This window comes from Periplaneta americana, chromosome 14 (genome assembly GCF_040183065.1).
Source record: "Periplaneta americana isolate PAMFEO1 chromosome 14, P.americana_PAMFEO1_priV1, whole genome shotgun sequence".
Taxonomy (NCBI): Eukaryota; Metazoa; Arthropoda; class Insecta; order Blattodea; family Blattidae; genus Periplaneta; species Periplaneta americana.
In genome coordinates this window covers 158192240-158219521 of record NC_091130.1, presented here as the reverse complement: position 1 = coordinate 158219521, position 27282 = coordinate 158192240, and the positions used below count along the sequence as shown (strand labels likewise).

At 35.9% G+C, this 27282-nt stretch overlaps 1 protein-coding gene across 1 annotated transcript in view; it reads right to left on the bottom strand.

Moving 5' to 3' along the window:
• The window catches only part of LOC138713919 (dipeptidase 1-like), a 1227883-nt gene that overhangs the window by 70183 nt on the left and 1130418 nt on the right, over positions 1 to 27282 (bottom strand). The window contains exon 11 of the mRNA XM_069846458.1: positions 6372 to 6456. Within this exon, the coding sequence (XP_069702559.1) occupies positions 6372 to 6456 (85 nt within the window). The remainder of the gene's footprint in view (positions 1 to 6371; positions 6457 to 27282) is intronic.

The window sequence follows — 27282 nt, the reverse complement described above, 5'->3', positions numbered from 1 at the left end:
CAATGCTTATGTATTCACACTACAGCGAGACATATGTTGCTACACAGTGGAGCCATCTCTGTAGAGATAATTAAAACACGAATTTTATTACGCCATACCGAAGACTGTTTGATCAAAGTCCTCATATATAATACTATACAAGGTCTTTGGGTTTGATATGCGCTGATGTTACATAAATTTAAACACATGACTTTCTATTAATTGTTTAATTTCATTCACGTAATACAAATTTTATAGGCTACAATTAGCTTAGGTTACCTGTGGGAGCGGGACCAATTTTAACTGTGCCTTATTTCGAGGGTTACTCCGTGCTACAGGAAAGCATTTTTCATAGCTAGACAAACGTAATCTCACTGTAGTGTGAAAAATACATTACATGAAATTTAACGCGCATTTATCAGTTACTGTGACACCATTTTCAAAGCTTTGATGCGCAGGGTTTTAAATTACACTAAATTTTTGTTGCAGTTCTCACTAATTTAAATTTTTATACTTTATTCCATAAACATAGTTACTTATCTTCGAAACTATCAATGCTACATGCATGGGATTAGATACACACATTCTTTAAGATATCAGGAACTTTTTTCTGTAATACCAATTCGTTTGGTCACATTTCAAAACTATGGATCCATATTTCTATAAAACTACCTCTAAAATTCATTCATAAAATGCAATTCTTTACCTTAAAATGCCAATATCAAAATTGTGCTCTAGAAATGTTTAAGAACGTAGCCTACATTTTAGAGTAAAATGTCATAGAAATGTTGAAGTTATCTCTAAATCTGATTAGGTATATCAATTTTAGTGAATTACTTTCTTTATGGTGATGTTTTTTTTCTAATTTGATACCCTTTTTTTTTTCAAAAATTAATCTCGAATTTAAGTTGTCACAGAAATGATAGACTATTTCTACGTACAAAAATGAAAATTGTGCACCCCTTACTAAAAGATTCAAATTTCACCACCCTCTTCCCTCCCTTAAGGCACTGCACTCTGAAGTCAGCCACGGCTTTAATATTGTTTAAACAATCTCTTCTTCGGTTCTTCCACGATCAGTTCGCTTTTTATCTCGTCTGTACTTATGTTATTAAGTATTTCGTATGTTGCTTTTTAATTTATTCCTTCTAATTGGCTAACCGCTGCTGTACTCGTCATTTTCTCATTACAACTGAACAAATTCAATTTACTTAGCACGCTGCCATTTGCTACTCTGTCTTTCTTCTCATTTCGGCTGCTGTAATCTATTTTTTATCCGTTTGTCATCGTCCACGTTTTCACTCTTCTAGTACGCCCGTCCGTCTCTTTATGAATATTGAATTCGCTTTCTTTACCCACAAACTTCAGCGTTCTGTCTAACGCGCCACTAATGTTACGTAATTTTTGTACTTATAATGCCTAATTATCATCAAATTCTCCTGCGTTCGACAGAAGGCAAACAAAGAATTCCTAATAACAGACTTGTTCGATAAGTTTCTTTATTTGTAACTGTTTTCCTTGTGGTTTTCAAGATTTTAAACGAACAGAAGGTAAATAAATTACTTTAAATGTTCGACTTTTGATTGTTCACAGACACGCAAACATTTGCAAATATGAAACAAGTCTTCGTAAAACTTCAATAATTTCATTCTAATTAAAATTCTTAACTCCGAGAGAGAGAGAGAGAGAGAGAGAGAGAGAGAGAGAGAGAAACTCATCCGGCCTTAATTAAGGATGACCACGAGGATCCGGAAATTAATAGCAAACAAATACAATTAATTAAATATGAATATTGTTATAAACATAAAATGTAATAATTAAGCACCATTGATTATCAATTGTAAAATAAAATCTTAGAAGATGGCTTTAAAATCATACTTATAAATAAAAAGAGTTTATTTAAAATTAGCATATCCTTAATTAAGGCCTTCTGAGTGGTATAAATGAAATTGTATAATCTGCAGGGAATCTTTGAGAATTTGCGAGATGATTTTTTGAATTTCAAAAGATGATATTGATAATTGTTTTAAAAAATGATATGTAAATTTTGGTAAAGAACTCCGAGCACCAAAAAATAAACCTGTCACTGACCAATTGAAAAGAGGGATGTTATACTTGGCACTAAGGTAGGGAATACAAGGTTCATAAATGGCCCTCTTTTCCTGATCAACCTGATGAGCTTGGTTTAGATCTCTCTCCATGCTTATAGTTGGATCTATGATAATAGCCTTTTGTTGTTGCCTGTTTATTGCTATTATATCCGCTCTTCTGTGAGAGTCGTCTTCAGAAATGCAGTGGACCTCTTCATGAACTTCCCAACCCGAAGAAGACAGGCGATAGCTCCACGGACTCTATGTTGCCTGTTGTTACGCAATAACTCTCCTTTCCGACAAAAGCCCAACACATGGCCAAGAGTTTCTGTCTCGTTGCAGCCTGGTTGACGGCAACGGGTCGTGCTGAAAGCTCTGCCAGGAACGGAGCGCACTGCAGTAAGGTTGCAGGACATCTTGATTGCATTAATATATTCTGAAGACGACAAATTCCTTTTGGTGCTGACCCATGAATTGGCTCTTGGATATTATTCATAGATGACTACACCTTTCCCCTTATGAGGCAACTGACACCAGGAGTCAAACGATCTCTTTCGCAATTCATCACGTAGATGTATTCCAGTTGTTCGAGGTGTTATGTTGGCTTCAGGAATTTTCAGGCGCTTGAGAGCAGATTTCTTCTCCTCTTCAAGATTCCTGACAAGAAGGAGATGATCACCACTGACTTGTGAGAGTCGTTTACAGATGTTAAAATGCTGAATATTAGCTTCCCATTCAGCCTTAATAAGTCCTAGGCCACGTACTTTTTTTAGAAGAATATAGCATGTCATTAGGTGTATCATCAGGAAGAGATATCATTTCCTTGACAGCACTTCTAATTACTTTACCTAGATCTTTAAGGAAGCTGTCAGGAAGCTGATCAAGTGGAGCACATTGCAAGGGATAGATGAGCCCAGGCCATATATATTCATTCACAATCTTCAATTTCTGATCAGGCTTCAGTAATGGAGTTTGTGTAAGATTGTTAAGATCACGTGTTAAATTTGTTCGATAAAAACAAGTGACAGGGGAATCTTAGCAACCCTGAAATAACGCGAAACATTGATGCTGTCGGTTGGGTGTTATTGTTAAGGTTACCAGGTTTTCAGAATGTGAATAAGGACAAGATGAGGTCGAGCCTTAAAGTGTGATATAACCCCATATGAACAGGTTTGTACGCTGAATTACTAATTAGAAGTTTACTTTATTGTGATTTCATTACTTGTGATTTATATGGAGAACACTGAAATGGTTTTGAGTTAGCAATATCCAATAAAATTATCGAATTTCTGTATAGCGCAATGCACACGAGTATTATGGTTACCGATTCATAATTTGTATCTTTTTACCATTAATTAGCAAGGTTGAATCTATCTTAATTCTTTTAAAAATGAATGACAACTATGATTAAAATTTAAGATAACTTGTACCTCAGCTTTCGTGTCATCTGTTCCTTTCATCCCACCAATTACTTTTCACAACAGAAAATACCCTTTCCCCACAGGCATTCGAACCTGGAATAGATAGGCAAAAGGATACTAACATTAACATGTGTGAGTTGGACTTCACTTCAATCGACTTCGGTAAAGAAACTGACCCGTTTTATATTTACACATTCTTTGTGTTCAATTACTTCGTATTTCAATTACATTTTCCATAATTATTGAAAATTGTTCATTCTTGAATAAACTCTTTTAACACTTATATAATCACTGATGAACTGTTAAGTTACTTGAATAAATAATAACTACTTCACTGTGTTAACATTATAAATGTTGGTGTTATGTTACGTGATTCACTACTTTCAATGTTGTTTGCATCATTCTTTGAATCCCAGTGAAGAAAAGTCATCATAACTGTCCATAATGAAATCTGGACAAACATCTCTCAATTACAAAGTATCTACAATCTGCTGAAATTTTGAAAATTCAACACATGTTAAATTTGGTGGACTCGGATGCTTCAGAAAAATGTAGTTACATGATTTTTCTCAGTTACAGCACTGTTATAAAAATCCGTTCTTTTACTAGTCCGTAAATACTGGATTATGAATGTCCCGTGTGATGTACAAGCTATTACTGTCTGAAATATGGGATGTCCCATACAATACGGGGCACCTGACAACCTTAGTTATTGTGATATTCAAATTTTTAATTAATTAATTGTTATTTATAAGGATTAATGGTTATTTTCCCCTTATTTCTTTATACAATAGGCCTTTATGCCAATCTACAAATATTTACAATGGAATTACTGCTTCTAATCTGGATGATTTGTTGCTAAGAAACTTATATCCAATTACATTAATTAGAGCTTACCCTGAGGTAAGTACACTTAACACACATAGATTTAAGAAACAAATCAGATTAATTATTTAATTGTTTAAGCTAATTGAGTTAAAATTGTTACTCTAATATTCATGTACTTCTGTATTTTCTATTTGTATATAGACCCTGTTATTACATGCTGTATGTATTTTACCATTTATTAATGTGATTGTGCTCAATGAACTCTCTTAATTTTGTGATATATTTTGTATAACTGATCTGAACTGCGCCCGAGCACGAGCTTCTGCTCTTTCGGGCTGCAATGCCTAATGTAGCTCAAGTGTATAGTATTAATAAATATTATTATTATTATTAAAAAAAATAGCATGACGTAGCTCATTGCCATTGCTAAGCAACTATCATAACATGTTGGAATTTTCGTAATACAGTAGAACTCTGTTATAACGACATCCAAGGGACCTTAAAAATTATGTTATAAACGAGTGTCGTAGTAACCGAGTTTCATATAATCAGTCTAGTGAGGTGGAAAATGAAAAATGACAAACTTAATTAGGCTTATTTTAGATTTATGTATTCACTTTTAAGCCTACCATGAACGTAATAAAATACACGTACAATTATAAATACAGTATTCTGTATTAAAACAGTTCGTTCATTACTCACCAAACTTATTTACTGAGGAGTGAAGTAATCAGTCATTTTACTCTGTTGTCTCCTACTTGCCCAATATACACTTTCTAAATTAAATTCTATATTCATTATTTCAGTTGCAATTTCACTGCTCCTTCGATGTATTCTGTTCAATTGCAGCGACAATTTTATCCTTGCTCTTCCAAATCGTTTGGACTGTGCAATTAACTAGGCCAAACTCAAGACACACGTCAGATTTTTTAAATTCCATTGTCAATTTGATGAATCACTAACTTTTTCTTCCAACATTAAAACTTTTCTTTTAGTGGCCATACTCCGCTAAAATGCGTGCACTTAGTGAAAACTACCTGGCCGAAACTGATCGTACGCAAGTGCCGTTAATACGGCATGAATTCGGGCGGGTTAAAGGAAATCTGCCTCCATCTCAGAAGTCTATGCCAGAAGGGGACATACATAATTCGCCAGATTTCAACAAAATATTTCTTAAAATACTTTGGTTCTTAGACAATCTTATTCCAAACTGACGTTGAAAATGACGTTATATGCGAGGTATACGCATAATATACGTTTATGCTCGACCATGCCGAAATGTAGTAATTACACACCTGGTAGCAGACCTTTAATGCATGTCATTAAAGTACACCTATTCATTAAAGTTCAGGTCTTTCAGCCAATGACGACTCAGGTTACAACTGTTCAGCCAATGACAGGTCAGCTTTCTACCGTTATAAAACCGCCAGTATCGATTATTCTCGGATATGCAATCGAAAGAGAATTAGCGAAAAGTCACGGAGGCTGGAAATGCAATACTGTCGCAGAAGGTTATGTTCTGTTACTATAATAATTAGCGTTAATTGTAAATAATATTCAAATAAATTCAATTTGTCATCTCGTTTTTCAATGTCTAATTTAATTTCAATGTTATCTCTGTAGGTTCTTATGGCCTAGCAAGGTCAATGTGGACATCTGTTCCTCGGAAAAAATGAATACTTTCGCGTCTGCGCACATCTCACAACATATGGGACATTGCTAAAAAATTAATAATATCAAGTTAGGAATATGGTCGAGCATAAAAAGTCGTATGAAACTCGCTTGCGCTCGTTTCATAAATATCCATACTCACTTCTTAATTACCTTCATTATAGGCTCGTTGCATAATGTACTATTGTAGTATTAAGCAAGGTAGGAAAGCTTATTGGGAATTAGTTGGGACCACAGAATATTTGACGTTATAGGCAAGGTGTCGCACAAAACGAAGTCGCTATAACCAAGTTCAGCTGTACTATATTCATTTGCTGCAGGAACACAAACGATCGCGTAAAAACAGAAGCTCAAGGTAGAGATAGAAAAGTGTGTTACTCACGCATGACGTCCTCCATGCGCGCCGTGGTGGAGCACGTCAGGAAGTCGGCGTAGAAGCTCACCATGACCAGCCCCTCGTTCTCCGCCTGCACAGACAACACACCCTGGCTTAAATGCCGCACTGCCACGGACTCTTCGTAAGGGAAGATGTTACGGTATGCGAAAAAATTGTGTGAAATCATATTGCCATATGTTTGGTCCTAATGATCGTAACTTTTGGAAATATTTAATGCAGAAGAAGGAAACCTTTGGCTGCTGAATAAATCTAGAATCCCTGTTATCTACTGCATTGTAAAGTGAAAATAAATGTTTAAATTCTAAAGATTTTTTTTTAGATTATTATTACAACATTAATGTATTTTTTTCATGTTTTATAGTTTTAATGGTAATGAAATTTCAACCACTTTTATCCGAGGACAGCAAAGTAAAACCACATAATATCAATTTAATATGTCAATCATTTTCGTACTAGGTCTCAAGTTTATTTTTATCAAAAAAGTCTATATATATAATTTGAACTAGCAATGAAAATTACGGAAAAACGGCTGAACAGATTTTAATAAATGACCCCTCAATTTGAAGCTTGGAACCCAAAGTTTTTCAGAAAAATAGTAGTTTTCAGTGAAATGTCAATTTTCCTACAACATTCTCCTATTTTCCAAAATCCATCTTTCGTCAGTTTTGACAAGCAATTAATTGCATTTCAGAATAAAACAAAACACACACTACAATAAACAATAGACTATTACACGAAGGCCCATGACCTACAGGATTGCTGACATACTTAGAGTTCAGATGGGTCAGATTCTTTCACATCATAATGCCAATATGTCGATCTTCATAAAAATAATTTACAGGTCTGATTCTCTGGTCTGTAATTTTCCTAGTACAGCTGTGTATTCGATATTAAGAACTACAAAACTTAAGAAATGTTTGGTGACATTATTACCATTACAAATGAAATATTATTATAGTTAATGCAACACATAATGGTATACTGATGATATGAAAGTAAAATCTTTTGGGGCCTTAAGTAAGTAGACGCAGAGAAAGAAGATTTTTATATTAGATCTTCATCTCTATAATATACTGAGTAACGGCTATATATATATATATATATATATATATATATATATATATATATATATATATAAAACTTAAAACTATAAAACTTACGTAACAGTGTGGTCGATCGACGGATGTTGCGTCAGCTTTGTTGAGACTAAAAATTAGGAATGCCTATAACATCGACATCAACGTGAAGTTTCGATTTTATGCACGAGAACGTATAATCTCATAAACTTCTTTCCATCTGACTGTAGATAATTATTTGAAGAGAAGTAATATAATGATAACGAGATACTAAGGTTATTGTTATGAACTTAACACTACTTGTATTAAACTTGTAGGATATGTGGAAATCAAACCACAGTATAGAGAACATATCTCTATACTGTGATCAAACAGTTGTTTTCTTCTTGCTCACAACGAAGTAATGCCATTGTTTAAAACTTCTGTCGTGCGTAATTTTGACGTATAATGGATAAACAATTGATCCTCACTACTTTTCCCGCCAAGAGAGCACCTCCTTCTTCTAGCTATGCCTCCGTCTTTCAGTTGCTGACTATAGTAGTCGTGACAGCAGGTTGCAACTTACACGCTTGGCCAACTTATTATGAGATATAATTATTTGGAAGTGTACGTCAGATTTACGTATCAATAGTATTAATAGAAAATTTTTTGTTAGTGCAGTTTATTTATTCCCTTAAGTGTGTTTTATCTAACAAAGTAACACTGGATGAAAACTTACGTGGTGATCGACACTACTCTGCAGATCATAGATGAAAGTTCAGATGATGATGACGCTGAAGGCAATGTAGAGATTGAATATGAAACTTGTGACAATGACAAGGATCTAAGATACAGTAGGAGAGATTGAGAATCACGTAGAAAGGAAGCGAATGGAGAAAGAAGGCAAAAAAACAAGAAAAGAGGAAGAAAAGGAAAGGAAAGGAGAAGAGAAAAGAAGAGAAGAGAAGAGAGCGCAGAGGGCACGAGAGCATGAGGGCACGAGGGCATGAGGGCACGAGGGCATGAGGGCACGAGGGCATGAGGGCACGAGGGCACGAGGGCATGAGGGCACGAGGGCATGAGAGCACGAGGGCATGAGGGCACGAGGGCATGAGGGCATGAGGGCACGAGGGCATGAGGACACGAGGGCATGAGGGCATGAGGGCACGAGGGCACGAGGACACGAGGGCATGAGGGCACGAGGGCATGAGGGCACGAGGGCATGAGGGCACGAGGGCATGAGAGCACGAGGGCATGAGGGCTCGAGGGCACGAGGGCACGAGGACACGAGGGCATGAGGGCACGAGGGCATGAGGGCACGAGGGCATGAGGGCACGAGGGCATGAGGGCACGAGGGCATGAGAGCACGAGGGCATGAGGGCACGAGGGCATGAGGGCATGAGGGCACGAGGGCATGAGGGCACGAGGGCATGAGGGCACGAGGGCACGAGGACACGAGGGCACGAGGGCAGAGGGGCATGAGGGCACGAGAGCAGTGGTGAGAGGGAAGAGGGGAGAGAGGAGAGGAGAGGATATTTTCATAACTAACCTACAATCCACAATAACCTGAAATAGATATTGCTTCACTCCCAGATGTAAAACCGACTGATCGTTCTGACATTGTTACTTGCGTTTTCGCATTGGAACTCAAGAACTGAAGATGTATAGGTTAAATAAAAAGTATTTAGCATGAAGAAAACCATTCAGAGGTGTAGGCCTATGTTTCATTATTATGAAAGCAAATAACTTCCAAAATGTCTGGTATTTTTCATTGGAAATAAATTTAAAAAATTTTAATTTGAACTTCTAATGAACTTAGCAGCATTTGCTGCACAAGCCACTAGTAGTCTAGAAAAATGAACACAAATCAGACATTATTTTACATATTAGAAAATAACTACACCATTGAGACCATCATAATTTTATGTAGTAACATACCCTGAAAATATCATAACTCTAAGTGAAAAAAGTTTTTGAAAAAAGTGTACCAATGTAATGAATCTAAAAAGTAGGCTACGTTTGAAATTTACAAATTAATTTCTAGCTTATAGTGCATTAGATAACCATCGCCAAAGTTTCCTTACTGTGCACAAAAATAAATTAAAATGATCATAATGAGAATCAAACCTATGGAAATCTGATTTCAAGCAACTGAAGGGTTCAGAGCCATAGTTACGGGAATTATGGATTTTACATCATCATCACTGTCATCATCATAATTATTAATATTTCCCATGGTGCATCATGGGAGTTTTAATCTATGTTACATTGAGAGACTAGGCATAATGACTGCTGGAAAAGTTATAAAATTCTGCAAGTAAAAATGGATCTGCTACGTTGAAAATTACACCAGGCATCGTCTTTTTCATACCGCAAATTTCATTTGCAATCTCCTGGATTTGAATCCAGATTTCAGACATCAAGAGACGAAGCTCTAGTCGTTTGACTGAAGGTGATTCCTTTGTCGTGGTCCCATCATCCTTGCCTTGCTTGTATTCTCAGAGCAATGCTGTCCACGTTAACTTTAACAAGTTTCTGGCACAATACTCTAGTTTGGAAGCATTAAGGCTGGTTCACAATAAACCGGGAACGAGAACCAGAGTGAAAACGAGAAGCAGAGGACGTGAATATGAAAATTTTTGATTCGCAATAAACCGAGAACGTAGACGACTATGCATATATCGATATGCATGTCGATAACGATATGTAAAGTCGATATTACGCATTCTGATGTTATTTGTGTATAATTGACCAACGGCGTTCTCTCATGAGTACAAGGCAACCAACATAAACACAGGTTAACCAACTTCAAAATTTCAACGGTACTATAAATATGCCCATGCATCTTTATTATCACAATCTATTTTAAGTCTACCATAACGTAAAATAATTAGAGAAGAAACATTTGTAATAGAACAAAAATGAACACAACAGTAGTTATTGAATTGAAGCATGAATATGTACAGTAATAAAATATGATTCGCTTCCGATCGGTGTTCAAAGATGCAGCTATTGAAAGCCACGTATTCTCCTTCATTTTCTCATCTTTATACGAGGCACGCCGCTTATCGTAAACGTGAGGATTTTCCTCAACACTCAATATTAGAATCTCATCAAATAAAACTTGCTCCATGATGCATAGCACAGAACAAAATAATGAATAGGTTATGTCACGGTCTTCTTGCTACAAAATATACGACGACAAAATAGCTTTTAGATGGCAATAGAATGAATCTAGTGGGCTGTGATCGGAAACGTGAACGTCGAAGTTGAAACTTGGCCAACTCTCCGTTCCCGATCCCGGGCTCCGGCAAGCTTTTCGTTAATTGTGAATGCTCACATTTAAATGTACACATTTTAACAATTTTACGATTTTCGTTTTCGTTCAGATTCTCGTTTCCGGTTTATTGTGAACCAGCCTTTAGCGTCGACTTTTCCCCACACCGAGTGGATGTGCATTACAATCATTCAGCAATGGCGATAGCAACGTGTTACGGAAGAAAAACAAAGAAGAGAAACAAAGCGAACAAACAGTCCGTTTATCTGCAAACACTCTCCTAGGGACTCAGAATGTCATCGGCTTGGCTAAACCGTAACTTCGTAATTGTTCCAGATAAAACTTTTTATACGATCTTTAATGGCAAAATCAATAGATCAGTTTCTGTAACCACCCCTCCTAAGTTTGTATAAAGAATAAAGTTCTGATAACGTTTTAACTTAAAGAAAATGCAATTTCCTTCTAATTTCAGAACTACGATAAATTTTAATGGAAAATAATAAAAATATTTAATTGAAATTGTTCTTTTGGCAGCTTACAGGAATTTATCTCACAAGATTTCGGCTAATATGCAGATTAGATCAAAGTTTGAGAAGTCGAAGCTAATAAAACACAGTCGCGGTTTCCAAGACAACTGCCAGACCTCCGATGTTATTCGCAAACCACTTGACAAGCCTATTTCTTAATTGAACAATTGAACGGCAAAGTTCTAGTTTTGCATTTCTCATTTTCCGCAACTGCTCCTTTACACAGTTCTACCACTATTACTGCTTTCATCCCTCTTAATGAGATACACATCTATAGCACACAGTCTGCCACGGTGTAGCCACCTTCATCTTCTAACTCAGTCATGTCAATCGATGCCCACAGGAGCAAGCGCGCTCTTTAGAGCTCAGGAGAGCCTGAGCGCTTTACAGCGGAAAGGAAAGAGACAGACGAAAGAGGTGGTATATGCCGCTTGGTCGAGCTATATTCAGGGATGGCCAGCACTGATTCAATAGATAAAGGGAAGAGAACTTATTAAAACTGTATCCATGTTAATTTTTAGATTTGCCTGAGAAGTATAAGTGCATTATAAGAATGTAAGTTTTAATTTTAATGCTCATTTTTCACAAGTTTGATTTTTTTATTCAAAATATATATTTTCTCAACTATTTTTTATAGAAAAGTGAAATTTTCAGGTATAGGCCTATTTATTTAGTAGCCTTACAGAATGTTTTCGTAAAATCTAATATACCGTATATACGTATTACTGAAGATAGTGTATTGAAAATTTTGAAAATATTCGCATGGAAATTGTTTGTAAGGAAATGAATTAACAAAGCAACTACTGTTACATCATAAGCAAAAGATACGTGCCCATGTGTTGTAAAAATGTCAGCTCTATAGCTTCAGCAGATTTCGAGAAAATAATTTAATAATCTGATGATAGGAAGTTGCTCACCAATATCACCTTAAAAGCATAATGCGATAAGAGTTTTGTTATGTAATATTAGTTACACTTAAAACAGATACAGTACCTAGGTAACTTTGCTTTGTACTGTAATATTGTTTTGATTAGTTTATTGATTACTTTTGTAAGGCTAAAGATACCATCAATATAAATTCCAACTTATCATGTCATACTCAATCTCTTTCTTTGGAATATCACTTTCTTTATGAATGATGTGTTTCATCCACTTAATACAGTATAATATTATACTACTATGGAATTTAAGTGAATATTCCTTCTTAACTCTTTATTATGTTATTAAGATTTAAAACACAAGTGCAATATTAAGAAATCAGTGTTAGTACTTTTGTTTTACAGACAATATAGATAATATCAAACAGAAAGAAGCCATATAAAAATAACGACATAAAATTTCACGTTCCGTTTGAAGTTTGTGCACCACTGTTTTCTTAATCCAACAGGTTGTTTATTCATATACACAACCCTTCCTCTTTCCATACTTAGCGCTTGATGCCCGCTGACGACGTCAGGGTCAGAAAAATGCGCTTGCTTTGACATCACTGTTCTAACTCACAATCAATCGGTGACCAGCTAATTGAACTAGCAACTTGTAAAGGCCCTGCACTATGTTGATCACAAGTTATATGTATTGATGGTTTTAGAACGTCCATCGACATCTTCAGATTCCCCTTTTCCATTCATTTCGATTCAATCTCATTCGCTGATGAAGGTGATAATGCCGGTGAAAAGAGTCCGGTGTCCAACACCGATAGTCACCCAGCATTTGCTCATATTTCATTGAGAGAAAACCCCGGAAAAACCTCAAGCAAGTAACTTGCCCCGACCGGGATTCGAACCCGGGCCACGTGGTTTCGCCGTTAGACGCGCTAACCGTTACTCCACAGGTGTGATCAATTGAAATATCAACAAAAAAATTTCACGTGAAAACAACCTTTTAAAGCATAAAATCAGATAGGATTCAAAAGTTAGTTTGATCTCATTACAAATTCAGTAAAATATAACGTCAGCAAAGGAGGAAATTTGATGGGCTGAAGAAAAGCTAGCCGGTAAATATTCTGGAGCCATCATAATCAAGGAGAGACTTTTTTGTAGGCCCATATTAAAATATAAGTTACGAGATTTCTGGACTCGTCTTCCTTTGAAACAAGTCATTCATAATAAAGTTTCATGTCCCTTATTTAAGAATCCGACGTCCTAAGACAGTGATGTCAACTGATGCCCATAGGAGCAAGCGCGCTTTAGAGCCCAGGAGAGCCTGAGCGCTTTACAGCGGAAAGGAAAGAGACAGACGAAAGAGGTGGTATATGCCGCTTGGTCGAGCTATATTCAGGATGGCCAGCACTGATTCAATAGATAAAGGGAAGAGAACTTATTAAAACTGCATCCATGGTAATTTTTAGATTTGCCTCAGAAGTATAAGTGCATTATAAGAATGTAAGTTTTAATTTTAATGTTCATTTTTCACAAGTTTGCTTTTTTATTCAAAAGGAATATTTTCTCAACTTTTTTTTTACAGGGAAGTAAAATTTTCAGATATGTTTGTTTAGTAGCCTTACAGGTACTAAAACAACGTTTTCGTAAATCCAATATATCGTAAATACGTATTACTGAGAAAGTGTATTAAAATGTTTGAAAATATTCGCGTGGAAAATGTTTGTAAGGAAATGAATTAACAAAGCAAATACTCTTACATCACAAACAAAAGATATGTGCCTATGTGTTGGTAAAACGTCAGCTCTATAGCTTCAGCAGATTTCGAGATAATTTAATATTCTGATAACAGAAAGTTGCGCACCAATATCACCTAAAAGCATAATGCGATAAGAGTTTTATTAAGTAATATTAGTTACAGTTAAAACATATACCTAGACAACTTTGCTTTGTACTATAATATTATTTTGATTAATTTTATAAGGCTAAAGATACCATCAATATCAATTTCAACTTATCATGTCATATTCAGTGTCTCCCAACACTTTCTTTATTAATGATGTGTTTAATTCACTTAGTACAGTATAGTTGTAGTTATTGTGGAATTTGTGTGAATATTCCTTCTTTACTCTTTATTATGTTATTAACGTTTAAAACACAACTGCAATATTAGGCTAAGAAATAGGTGTTAGTACTTTTGTTTTACAGACAATATACAGAGTGATTTATATAGAACTGACACATTTCTTTCACTAATTGTTTCAAAACGAATTGTGCTAGCGACAACTTATTATACCTAAAATGTAGAGGAATTTTGGGAGATTATTTACCTCTATAGCAAATGTTGTCCGGCGTTGTCAAATCCGGAGATCTCGGTGGCCACAGGTTCCTGGAAATTATTCGGTCGTCACATAACCGGATAAATGGAACCATGCTTCATCTGTGAACCATGTGATGGACAATATGGCAGGATTTTGCACAATGAATGTCTGAAACCAACAGCAGAATGTTCTGGAGTTTCGATTCCTTGTCACTAGATGCGCAGATGTTTATGATTTATTCCATTGTTGGCAGCTGTTTTCGACATTTTGTGTCAACGTGAAAATGCAGTACACATTAAATCAATGACTCTTCCTTGTGAAGCAATACTGGATTACGAATTCAATTACAGCTACTCAAAGGGCATACCAGAGAGAATTTGGTGTTCGCAATCCTCCCAAAAGAAACACAATACTGGGATTGGTAAACAAATTGGAAACAACTGGATCTATGGTGAGTGAAAAGGGCAAGCATTGTTCACCTAGGCTTACCACGGTTGTTGTTGACGTAAGAGCACGACTGGAGCAGTCACCCAAAAAATCATTAAGACCATTAAGACGTTTGTCGCAGGAGAGAGGGTACACCTACTCAATGTGTCAGAGAGCCTAAAGCCATATGGGGTTTCGGTTGTTCATCAGCTACAGGAACCAGATAAGGATAAAAGATTGAATTATTGTCGTTGGTTTCAGACGTTCATTGTGCAAAATCCTGTCATATTGTCCATCACATGGTTCACAGATGAAGCATGGTTCCATTTATCCGGTTATGTGACGACCGAATAATTTCCAGGAACCTGTGGCCACCGAGATCTCCGGATTTGACAACGCCGGACAACATTTGCTATAGAGGTAAATAATCTCCCAAAATTCCTCTACATTTTAGGTATAATAAGTTGTCGCTAGCACAATTCGTTTTGAAACAATTAATGAAAGAAATGTGTCAGTTCTATATAAATCACTCTGTAGAAAATAACAAACAGAAAGAAGCCATATAAAAATAACGACATAAAATTTCACGTTCCGTTTGAAGTTTGTGCACCACTGTTTTCTTAATCCAACAGGCTGCTTATTCCTCCTAGCATACCTAGCGCCTAATGCCCGCGCACGACGTCAAGGTCAGAAAAATGCGCTTGCTTTGACATCACTGTCCTAAGACATTATTAAAAACCCTGGCAATAACTGTACCACCAATAACAATAGTGTAGAAACTTAATACTGCCAATTTGTTGCGTAAAGAATATATTCTCAACCTCGCTGATTTTCACCTTCATTCGAGGAACGTCATTTACAATCCAAAACGTTCGTGTGCTTTCCCAGCTGTAGAGAGTCTGTTGTGCAGTGTAACAGGATTACAAGGAGGAATGAGTGGGATTCCGGATATCGGATATAGGAAAACAATAGAGACAGCGAGTATCCACGTGCACCGGGGGGATGCAAGAACCCTGTATCGAATTACATCGTCGCAGATTATGGGTTCAAATGCTAGGGATCCTATTTGAAATTTATGATTGTCAAAAGTAATAATGTCCAAATTTTGTAAGAATACTATCACTTGTTCTGTGTAATAATTTTCGTTCTATGATGTCGTGGGTTCGAATCCGACAAAAAAGAATTATTAAGAGGTCATAAAACTGTAGGAAGACTATTGAAAAGACGGATTGAGGACTAAAGGCCCATTCACAATGAAAATTAAACATAACCGTAACATAAACACAGAAGTTTGCGCCCAGGCTACCAAATGGGATCATTCACAATGATTCACATAAGCATTGGCATAAACATTACCGTAAGACGTTAACATGGAAGTTTGCAAACTCCAAACTTTCATGCTTATGCTTACGTGATTTGCAAACAGAACACAATCGTGGAGCGCTGAAGTATACGACAGAATATGAGGAAATGGCGTCATTGTTATGTTTCCATGGTTACCAAGTATGTTTGCTGTTATGTTTATGTTCACATCGTGAATGATGGTATGACTTCTTGATTTTACCGTAACGTTTATGTTCTTAAGTTAACGCTTACGTTATGATTAATTTTCATTGTGAATAAGCCTTTATTGATATCCTATGAAGTGATTTGACTGCAAATCAAGATACCTAGGCTAATACTTCGGGAAGAAAAATAAAGTGTATGGGATTTGCTGATGATATGGCGTTAACAGAAGAAGAGACGATACTAAGGGATATGTTACAGGAGCTAGATGACAGCTGTGAGCAGTATGGGATGAAGATAAATGCAAACAAGACGAAGACCATGGTCATAGGAAGAAAAATAAAGATGGTAAACTTGCGAATTCTAAATTATGCAGTAGAGCAAGTGGACAGCTTCAAATACTTGGGGTGTACTATAAGCAGTAACATGAGCTGCTGCCAGGAAGTCAAAAGGAGGATAGCAATGTCCAAGGAAGCTTTTAATAGAAAAGGGAGCATCTTCTGCGGACCACTGGAAAAAGAAGTAAGGAAGAGACTAGTAAAGTGCATTGTGTGGAGTGTGGCATTGTATGGGGGCACAAACATGGACATTACGACGAAGTGAAGAGAAGCGAATAGAAGCTTTATAAACGTGCATATGGAGAAGAATGGAGTGTGTGAAATGGAGAGACAGAAAAAGAAATGAAGCTGTGTTGGAAAGAGTGAGTGAAGAAAGAATGATGCTGAAATTGATAAGAAAGAGGAAAATGAATTGATTGGGTTACTGGCTGAGAAGAAACTGCCTATTGAAGGATGCACTGGAAGGAATGGTGAACGGAGAAGAATATATCAGATGATAGATGACATTAAACTATATCAATAATATGTGGAGACTAAGAGGAAGGTACAAAATAGGACAGATTAGAGAATGCTGGGTTTGCAGTGAAAGACCTGCCCTTGGACAAAAGGCTATGAATGAATAAAGGAGAAGAAGATGGGGAATAAATAATATATAGGCTTATATATATTTTTATACATTTTGATTACACAACTTTTAACACTGTATCACTTCAGAATATGTATGATAAGAACTTTCTTGTGTTAAATTTTAACGTACCTTGTTAATAAGCTTAAAAAGAATACAACACAAACACAAGAACACAAAAAATACATCACACTAACATACGAAAACAAAAACACACATAAAATTGCAACCTCATTCAAGAAATTAAATTATAACATCGCATACAGAACAAATAACACTCTACAAAAACATCTCAACACACAAACAAACAAATACAACCACACAGGCGTATACAAACTCAAATGTAACACCTGCAACAACTTCTACATAGGACAGACAGGCAGATCGTTTCAAACACGTTACAAAGAACACATCACAGCCATAACAAAATTATAAAACACCTCCACATATGCAGAACACATCACAAATGCCAACCACACCTACAGAGACATCAACACAGTCATGGAAATACTGCACATCCAACCAAAAAGCCAGAAATTAAACACACTAGAACAATATGAAATATACAGACACACGAAAACACACCCCAACGATATTCTCAACACACAGATCAATTTCAAAACACATACATTTTTTGACTCTACACTACGAACGCACCCTCACAGGAAACAAGAGGCGCTAAGACCAACAACGACCAGTTCCGAAGATGACCGAAAATAAGTCGAAACATGTTAACAAGGTACGTTAAAATTTAACACAAGAAAGTTCTTATCATACATATTCCGAAGTGATACAGTGTTAAAAGTTATGTAATCAAGAAGTATATATACTTTTATGCTCGACCATGCCGAAATGTAGTAGACTAATTATACACCTGGTAGCAGACCTTTAATGCATGTCATTAAAGTACACCTACTCATTAAAACACAGGTGTTCAGCCAATGACAACTCAGCTTACAGGTGTTCAGTCAATGACAAGTCAGCTTTGTACCGTTATAAAACCGCAAGTATCGATTATTCTCGGATATGCAATCGAAAGAGAATTAGCGAAAAGTCAAGGAGGCTGGAAATCCAATACTGTCGCAGAAGGTTATGTTCTGTTACTATAACAATTAGCGTTAAGTGTAAATAATATTCAAATAAATTCAATTTGTCATCTCGTTTTTCAATGTCGAATTCAATAATCAAGGTTATATCAAGTTTAAGGGATTACATCAACGTCAATGACATTATTGTTCCTCGGAAAAAATCAATACTTTCGCGTCTGCGCACATGTCACAATTCACGACCTAGAACAAGGTCACTTCCGATCTTGTCAGATACAAATAAAATGTATCTGAATAATTTCAAGTTAGAAATATGGTCGAGCATAAAAAGTCGTATGAAACTCGCCTATAATGGTAATTAAGAAGCTGGTATGAAAATTATGAAACTCGCTTGCGCTCGTTTCATAAACATCCATACTCGCTTCTTAATTACTATCATTATAGGCTCGTTGCATAATGTACTATTAATTGTCAGTGTAGTTTCTGTCTGTATTTAAAGGGTTACTTTACAGTATTTCTGGTGACTATAATGTAAGCCCACTTGCTAACAATTAGTATGGAGACGCTTCTTGTAATATCCCTCAGACAGAATATGCACGTCCACAAGTGAGAGCCCGGGTCTCTTGCATTCGAACTGAACAGTCGTGTAATAATTGCCTTGCATTCCCCTTTAATTTGCTCAAATAGCAGAAGGGGTTCGTGGGGCAACAAGCAATTATCACGTTTGGAACGAGAGCAATTTATTTTTGTGTGGTTGGCTGCCTGCTGCGGTAACGTAAGCAAAGGCTTGCACGAGACGGTAGCTGAGTTTTAAATTCTGCACATCGTTCCCGATTCACAACTGTTTTTAACAGATAATTGGATTCCAACTGAATCTCGCAGGAGTGTTAGTGCACTACATTCGACATCCAGTTTGTGTAAATGTTTATCATAGAGATATTCGTTTTATAAAGGCTCTTCTGAAAATAGCTTAGCAGCTGTTAGAGACAGTTAGTTACCTTCTGCATATTCGCCGACGGCTGTAATCTAGTCAGTTTCAACATAAAGTAGATACATTTAATTAGCTTTAATCGTGAGTATCTCTCAAAGTTACTAAGGATATTTAGAGAAAGCGGATAAATATTGATAACTTTCCAGCCTTTGTCTGTGTTACTGTGTTATAGAAGGCGCGGAAAATACTATTCTTGGAAGTCTGCAAGCTTGAACACTTCTTCACTATGTGTCTCTGAGGCCCTAGTCCAAGTTATAAACATGATAATAATGTTAATAATAATGATAATGATAATAATTATAATGACTATTACACTTTTACTACGTCACACTACTTTTGACCAATAAAACGGTACGAAAGAACGTCTTTCAACCAATCATGGCTGCTCATCGCACAATTTTATCGCGTCCCTAGCATTTGTTTAATTTTATCGCGTCCCTAGCATTTGTTTATTTTTATCACTAACCTAGCATTTGTTTCTTTGTTTGCCAACATTTCAAACCGCACTGGTCTGGACATTAAAAAACAGAAAATTACAAACCATTCCAGTCGATGCACAGCACTTTCAAATATGACTCGCATTGGCATTCAAGAACAAGAATTAATAAAGATCACTGGTCATATATGAAGAGCACCATTCGGAAATCCTGAATAAGTTGAGGGATACACCATGTACATCAACGAGTTCACTTCTTTTACGCACACGTCCAATATAACATCAACTGAACCACCAACCACTAAAACATTCAAATTTGAAAAATGTATTTTTAATAATAAATTGTTTCTTTTAAAATTATTCATGTTTATTTTTTATTTCATCATAGTTAATTAAAACTTTTCTTGTTTATTTCATCATCCCTAATTAAAACTTTTCTAACACTTGTTTATATTATTTAGGTTATGTTATAGCTTCTGCTATATGATATTATGGATAGTCACGTATCAGAGATTGTTTAATACTAAGATTTATTGAAAATCATCTGTCAAGTGACGTTGATTACTGGGATCGGGATAATTGAACTGGAATGCAACTATTTTAATAAAAATGAAACTGAATCAACAAAGCTTTCTTGACTAGTAACCGTCTACAGAGTTCAATGAAGATTCCATAGTTGGCACACCTGATAACATCACATAATCATAACACACCACTGCCATCTAGCATGTATCTAGAGTAATATTTGTAATGTTGAGATGGTACAATAATACATTTGAAGACAGTTGTATTTTCGTAATTCAATTTATATTTTATTGTACTGGAGTACTTCGTTACTTCTAATCTTTATATACTTTCTTCTAATCGTGTAATAGTCAATTAAATCCCACTCGAGTTTTGATTTTCTCTAGATAAATCAAAACCTCTAGTGAGATTACTGTTAATAATAATAACGATAATAATAATAATAATAATGATAATAATGAAAATAATAATAATAATATTAATAATAATGATAATAATAATAACAATAATAATAATGATAATACTTACTTACTGGCTTTTAAGGAACCCGGACGTTCATTGCCGCCCTCACATAAGCCCGCCATTGGTCCCTATCCTGAGCAAGATCAATCCAGTCTCTATCATCATATCCCACCTCCCTCAAATCCATTTTAATATTATCTTCCCATCTACATATCGGCCTCCCCAAAGACAATAACAATGATAATAATAACAATAATAATAATAATAATAATAATAATAATAATAATAATAATAATAATAATAATAATAATAATAATAGTAATAATAATAACAATAATGATAATAATAATAATGATAATAATAATAATATTAATGATAATAATAATGATAATAGTAATGATAATATTTACTTACAAATGATTATTAGAGAGCCAGAAAGTTTATTGCCGCCCTCACGTAAGCCCGCCATTGGTCCCTATCCTGAGCAAGATTAATCCAGTCTCTATCATCATATCCCACCTCCCTCAAATCCATTTTAATATTATCTTCCCATCTACGACTCGGCCTCCCCAAAGATATTAATAATGATAATAATAATAATGACAATAATATTAATAATAATAATGATAATAATAGATAATATTAATGATGATAATAATAATGATAATACTAATGATATTTACTTACAAATGGTTATTAGAGAGCCAGAAAGTTCATCGCCGCCCTCAAGTAAGCCCGCCATTGGTCCCTATCCTGAGCAAGATTAATCCAGTCTCTATCATCATATCCCACCTCCCTCAAATCCATTTCAATATTATCTTCCCATCTACGTCTCGGCCTCCCCAAAGATCTTTTTCCCTCTGGCCTCCCAACTAACACTCTATATGCATTTCTGGATTCGCCCATACGTGCTAAATGCCCTGCCCATCTCAAACGTCTGGATTTAATGTTCCTAATAATTATGCCAGGTGAAGAATACAATGCGTGCAGTTCTGTGTTGTGTAACTTTCTCCATTCTCCTGTAACTTTATTCCTCTTAGCCCCAAATACTTTCCTAACCGCCTTATTCTCAAACACCCTTAATCTCTGTTCCTCTCTCAAAGTGAGAGTCCAAGTTTCACAACCATACAGAACAACCGGTAATATAACTGTTTTATAAATTCTAAGTTTCAGATTATTATTATTATTATTATTATTATTATTATTATTATTATTATTATTATTATTGAATAATAAGTATAGATTAAAATTTAGAGATATTCGTTAGAAAATCGCGAGTTTTCGAAAGCCATCTAGCGGGATTATACGAACAACTGTTGGCAATACTGCGTGGGACAGTTAATTGCACAACGAGCTCCGTTCTTTCTCGTGAATGCACTTGGATGGAAATGTAGCGCACAGAGATAATTTTCTTATGTGAAATTGCGTTACTGCTCATGAAGGTCTAAGGAAAAATATTACGTGGATGTCTTGGTGCGGTCTTTAACGGGCTACGTTATTCTTCTCCCACCTCAACAAAACCAATTACAGCATTAAATGATGGAGAGAGAGAGAGCCAGAGAGAGGAGGATGCTGTTTGAATTAAGATTGATGAGCAAGGCATGTGCAACGTGCTGAAATGTTACCAAGTATTGCGGACTTCTCAAGCAGAAATAACGCCCACTCATACTCAGCACGCAGGTCGTGGGGGTCTATTTTTTGTTGCTGTGAGTATGAATTGAAGTTACCCCGTTAGAAACTCATTAGAAGTTGTCTTGGTAGTAGTCTTTGACGTAAGGAGAACAAACTACTACAATTTCAAAGTTTCCTTAAGAAGCAGAGATAAAATAATGTTCGTAAAGTAAATTGCAAACGAATGTGATATTAAAAAAAGAAAACGGCAACTACAGAAACGCAACTCACTTAAAATTTTTACATGTAAAGGTTCAAATTCGTTTCAAACGATTTAGCTACTGCTTTTTTTGTGTATAATTTCAGTAGATCATTTTACAACTCTGCAGCAACTACAATATTGGGATTATCTGACTTTCGCCCTACACCCATACACAGTTTTTCTTCCAAGGGCAGGTCCCTAATTACAAACTAAGCGATCTACAATCTCCTATATTTTCTGCCTTCCTCTTAGTCTCCTCATATGATCCATATATCTTAATATCGTCTATCATCTGATATCTTCTTCTGCCACGAACTCTTCTCCCGTTCACCATTCCTTCCAGTGCATCCTTCAGTAGGCAGTTTCTTCTCACCCAGTGACCCAACCAATTCTTTTTTCTTTTCCTGATCAGTTTCAGCATCATTCTTTCTTCATCCACTCTTTCCAGCACAGCTTCATTTCTTATTCTGTCTGTCCACTTCACACGTTCCATTCTTCTCCATATCCATATTTCAAATGCTTCTATTCGCTTCTCTTCACTTCAGCTTAATGCCCATGTTTCTGCCCTATACAATACCACACTCCACACAAAGTACTTTACTAATATCTTTCTTAGTTCTTTTTCCAGATGTCCGATGAAGACACTGCTTTTTCTATTAAAAGCTTCCTTTGCCATTGCTATCCTCCTTTTGACTTCCTGGCAGCAGCTCATGTTACTGCTTATAGTACACCCCAAGTATTTGAAGCTGTCCACTTGTTTTAGTGTCTCGTTTAGAATTCGCAAGTTTACCTTCTTTATTTTTCTTCCTATGACCATGGTCTTTGTCTTGTCTGCATTTATCTTCATCCCATACTGCTCACAGCTGTCATTTAGCTCCAGTAGCATATCCCTTAGTATCATCTCCTCTTCTGTTAACAACGCCATATCATCAGCAAATCTTATTCTTCTTCCTCCTACTATCACTCCTCCCATGTTCTGAAAACAGTTCTTCACTAAATCCTCCAAGTAGATGTTGAACAGGGGTAGGTGATAAAGGACATTCTTTTATTTTATCGTAAAACACGAATTTAATGTTGTTTGTTACTGATTAAGTCATAGCCAGTGTTGCCAACTCAGAATTCCATTTACCGCTGCACAAGCTTAAAAAAACCGCTAAACTCTAATTGAAAAACTCCAGATTTTTCTTAATACATCACTTCCAAATTTGAAATACAAACTTATACAGTTTTAGACACTGTAGAATTTTATAAAAATGTAGACTAAATTATGGAAAGTGTGCATCACTTCGTAGGCTCTATGTTCTATGCAAAATCGTACGGACAATTAAATATGAATTTTTACATTTAATATCACCTTACATCATTTACATCGAGCTTTCCAACCATCACCGGCAACTTCTTCCACCCAATCTTTCAACACAGTATGTTTTTTCACACATCTCTAAACTTGGTACGTATGGAATTTTATGCGGCATATTTCTTCAAAATTGAATGAAGTAGCTCAAGAATACACCGGGCACTTCGGAAACAACCACATCCACAATCACACCAGTCGGTTCGAAATCTGATTTCACACTGAGCTGGAGATGTGCCTGCCAACAATGAGTTTAACTATATCTGTGTTATATAAACTACAATGCTAAACGATAAATTTAAAAATATATAATATAAGACGACATTAAGAAAAATGGATCATATGAGGAGACAAAGAGGAAGGCAGAAAGTAGGAAAGACTGGAGAATGCTGGGTTTGCAGTGAAAGACCTGCCCTTGGGCAGAACACTATGAATGAATGAATCATAATATAAGTTACCATAAATTAAAATAATAATTTATTTCATTATCCATTCTTTATGATTAAACACATCAATTCATTTACAAAAACAATGCATACAGTCTAACGAATGTGGCATACCTTATTTGTACAACAACAATGGATGAGGTAGGAAATGGACGTGGTTGTACCAAATCGAGTTAACATGCAACACTGATATTTTATACTCGCACAATGAAAAATTGTGATAATATCATTAATCTCTGATCTATGATTAACTAATATTATACATATAAAACAATTACAAGATCTTTGCAGAAAAAAATATTAAAATATCGTCTCCCTCTGCGGGGATCATAAAAAAAACGCCAAATAAATAGCTAGTCGCTGACGGTAAAATTCTGTAGCTGACCATAGTCCTGAAAACACCAGATTTAGCTACAAAACCGCTGACTTGGCAACACTGCATATTATTATGGACACGTTGTGGTTTATGCCTAAGAGACCAGATAAATAATCATCAAGGGTGTAAGACGAAAAATGAATGAGGTAGCGTTGTGGTGGTGATGATGATGATGATGATGATGATGATGATGATGATGATGATGATATTAAGCGCAGAATTATTTTGCTCATTCTGAAGCAGATGAAGTCAGATGATCATAAGAAAACTCACTTTTAACCTATCTTTATTTGCTTAAACTAGTTTTTACTAGTTGAAACTGGTTTTGGCGGATTTCGAGTTTTAACTGTAACATATATAATATGGGATTGTCACTACATTAACACATCCATTATTTCACAAAACAGGCACTGAACGAATTAAATGTAATTATGAAAGCCGTCAATAATGCTAATGTGAATTTCATTTCAGAAACTTTAAAGATTAAAAACCGCTAGTATTGCCGCTAAGCGGGATAATATAATTTTACCCGCGAGACAGTTATCCAAAAAAGCTAGATTTAGCGGGAAAACCGCTGAATTGGCAACACTGCTTGTAGCAGATGAAGTCACAGCACACGCATTCTACGGGACAAATCAAAAGCCAGGACTGCATGCAAGCATATCGATTGCTCACCAATAAGATTCGCGGAAATCTGTCTCCGCAGCCAATCTACGGGCGGGAAACGAATTTAGCGGGAACATCAGCCGTGTAATAACCGCACATCATATCCGCCCCAAGAACGATTCTTGCATTTCTGCAGTTTTATTTGTCGGAAATTGTCTCTTCATACGTTTGCGATGCCATCTTCTTCCTTACCTGCAGTGCGGACTCTAATTTCCGGACGTGTAATTGCTCAGGTCCGGGGAGCGCCACCAAGGTGTCCTCTCTTCAAAAGAGGGGAATTAATGACACGTAAATCTTTATGTTGAAAAGTTCGCAATCCTATTCGACAATGTGAGATTGCCGAGCGGAATGGTTCAGTGGTAAAACACTAGGCGCGCATTCGGGAGGGCTCTGTTTCGAATTCCGGTGTCGGCCAATCTGATCGGGAATTTTAGTGGCTTCCTACGTATGTAGGAATTGCACGCACAAGGGCTAAAAATGCCGCCGCGTTCACTATAGTGGGCATAGTGCCATTGGATGGATTCTAGGCTGGTTATCAGGACTTCGAAATCCACAACAGAGAAATGAGTCACTCACACGCGTTGACATGTAATCTAGTTGCCACAACAAAGACTGGCGAGGCTGCATCTTCAGTTATACACGGCAGGAAGTAGATGACAGCAAAACTGAAGATTAGATTTTTTTTCTTACTTTTATTATCTAAATCGTGTTTATTTATCACTTAACGCCAATATGTATCCCACTGTGTTGTCGTTTTTTATTATTAATCTATTTTTTGTGTACATTTTATTCAATTGTCGGTTTCTGGTTTAATTATGTAAATCCTACTTAATTGTAATCTAATACTAATATGTATACTAATGTGTTTATTTTTATTTTTACTGTGTACATTTTTTATTGAATTATCGGCTTCTGTTTTTATGTGATTCGTATTTGATTCTAACAACATTAATATGTATTCCACTATGTTTATTTTTATTTTATGAGGTAAATTTTATGTAACTACCTCTTTTGATCTCATCATGTAATCAGTATGTAATTACTTAATTCTGATCAAGTTTTATGTTCAACTGTGTAAGCAAGTTTTAATCCTGGTTGAGTGTAAGAGAAGGCCTTAAGGCCTTAACTCTGCCAGGTTAAATAAAGCCATTATTATTATTATTATTATTATTATTATTATTATTATTATTATTATTACATTTCATAAGATTAGATTACAGATAAACTTCCCAATAGCGTACATCGCCGGGGAAAAATTAAATGTCCGTTATTGAGAAGTGTCCGCTATTTAGAAAACCGTTAGTATGTATACAGTACATTAAAATTTCTCATACATATTCAACACTATATTTTACAGTACAGTACAGTAGACAGTGAGCTTGTTTACAATATTCATCCAGAGAGAAATCGTACCAGTAAATGTTTTGTAAATGAAATAAACATGAGTCACTGTACCACTTCACCTCACACAAAGAAATCTAGAATTGCATTCTCAGTGTATGATTTTAAAATAACATCCTTGTTTTCAAAATTTCACTAACCTGAGTTTTTCTCACATTAATCTTTGCGGCCAGCTTACGAACATTTAATTTCTCCTTCTCACTATGCTTTACAATATCCACTTTCTCTTTCAGTGACAAACGTTTACGTTTTCGTGACATTTTTAATGTGACTGTACTTCCGAACACTCAACTTGACAAACTAAGAAAGTACGGACTGCTCACGTGCAGTATCACAACTAACAACTGTGCTGCTTACCTTCAATAAA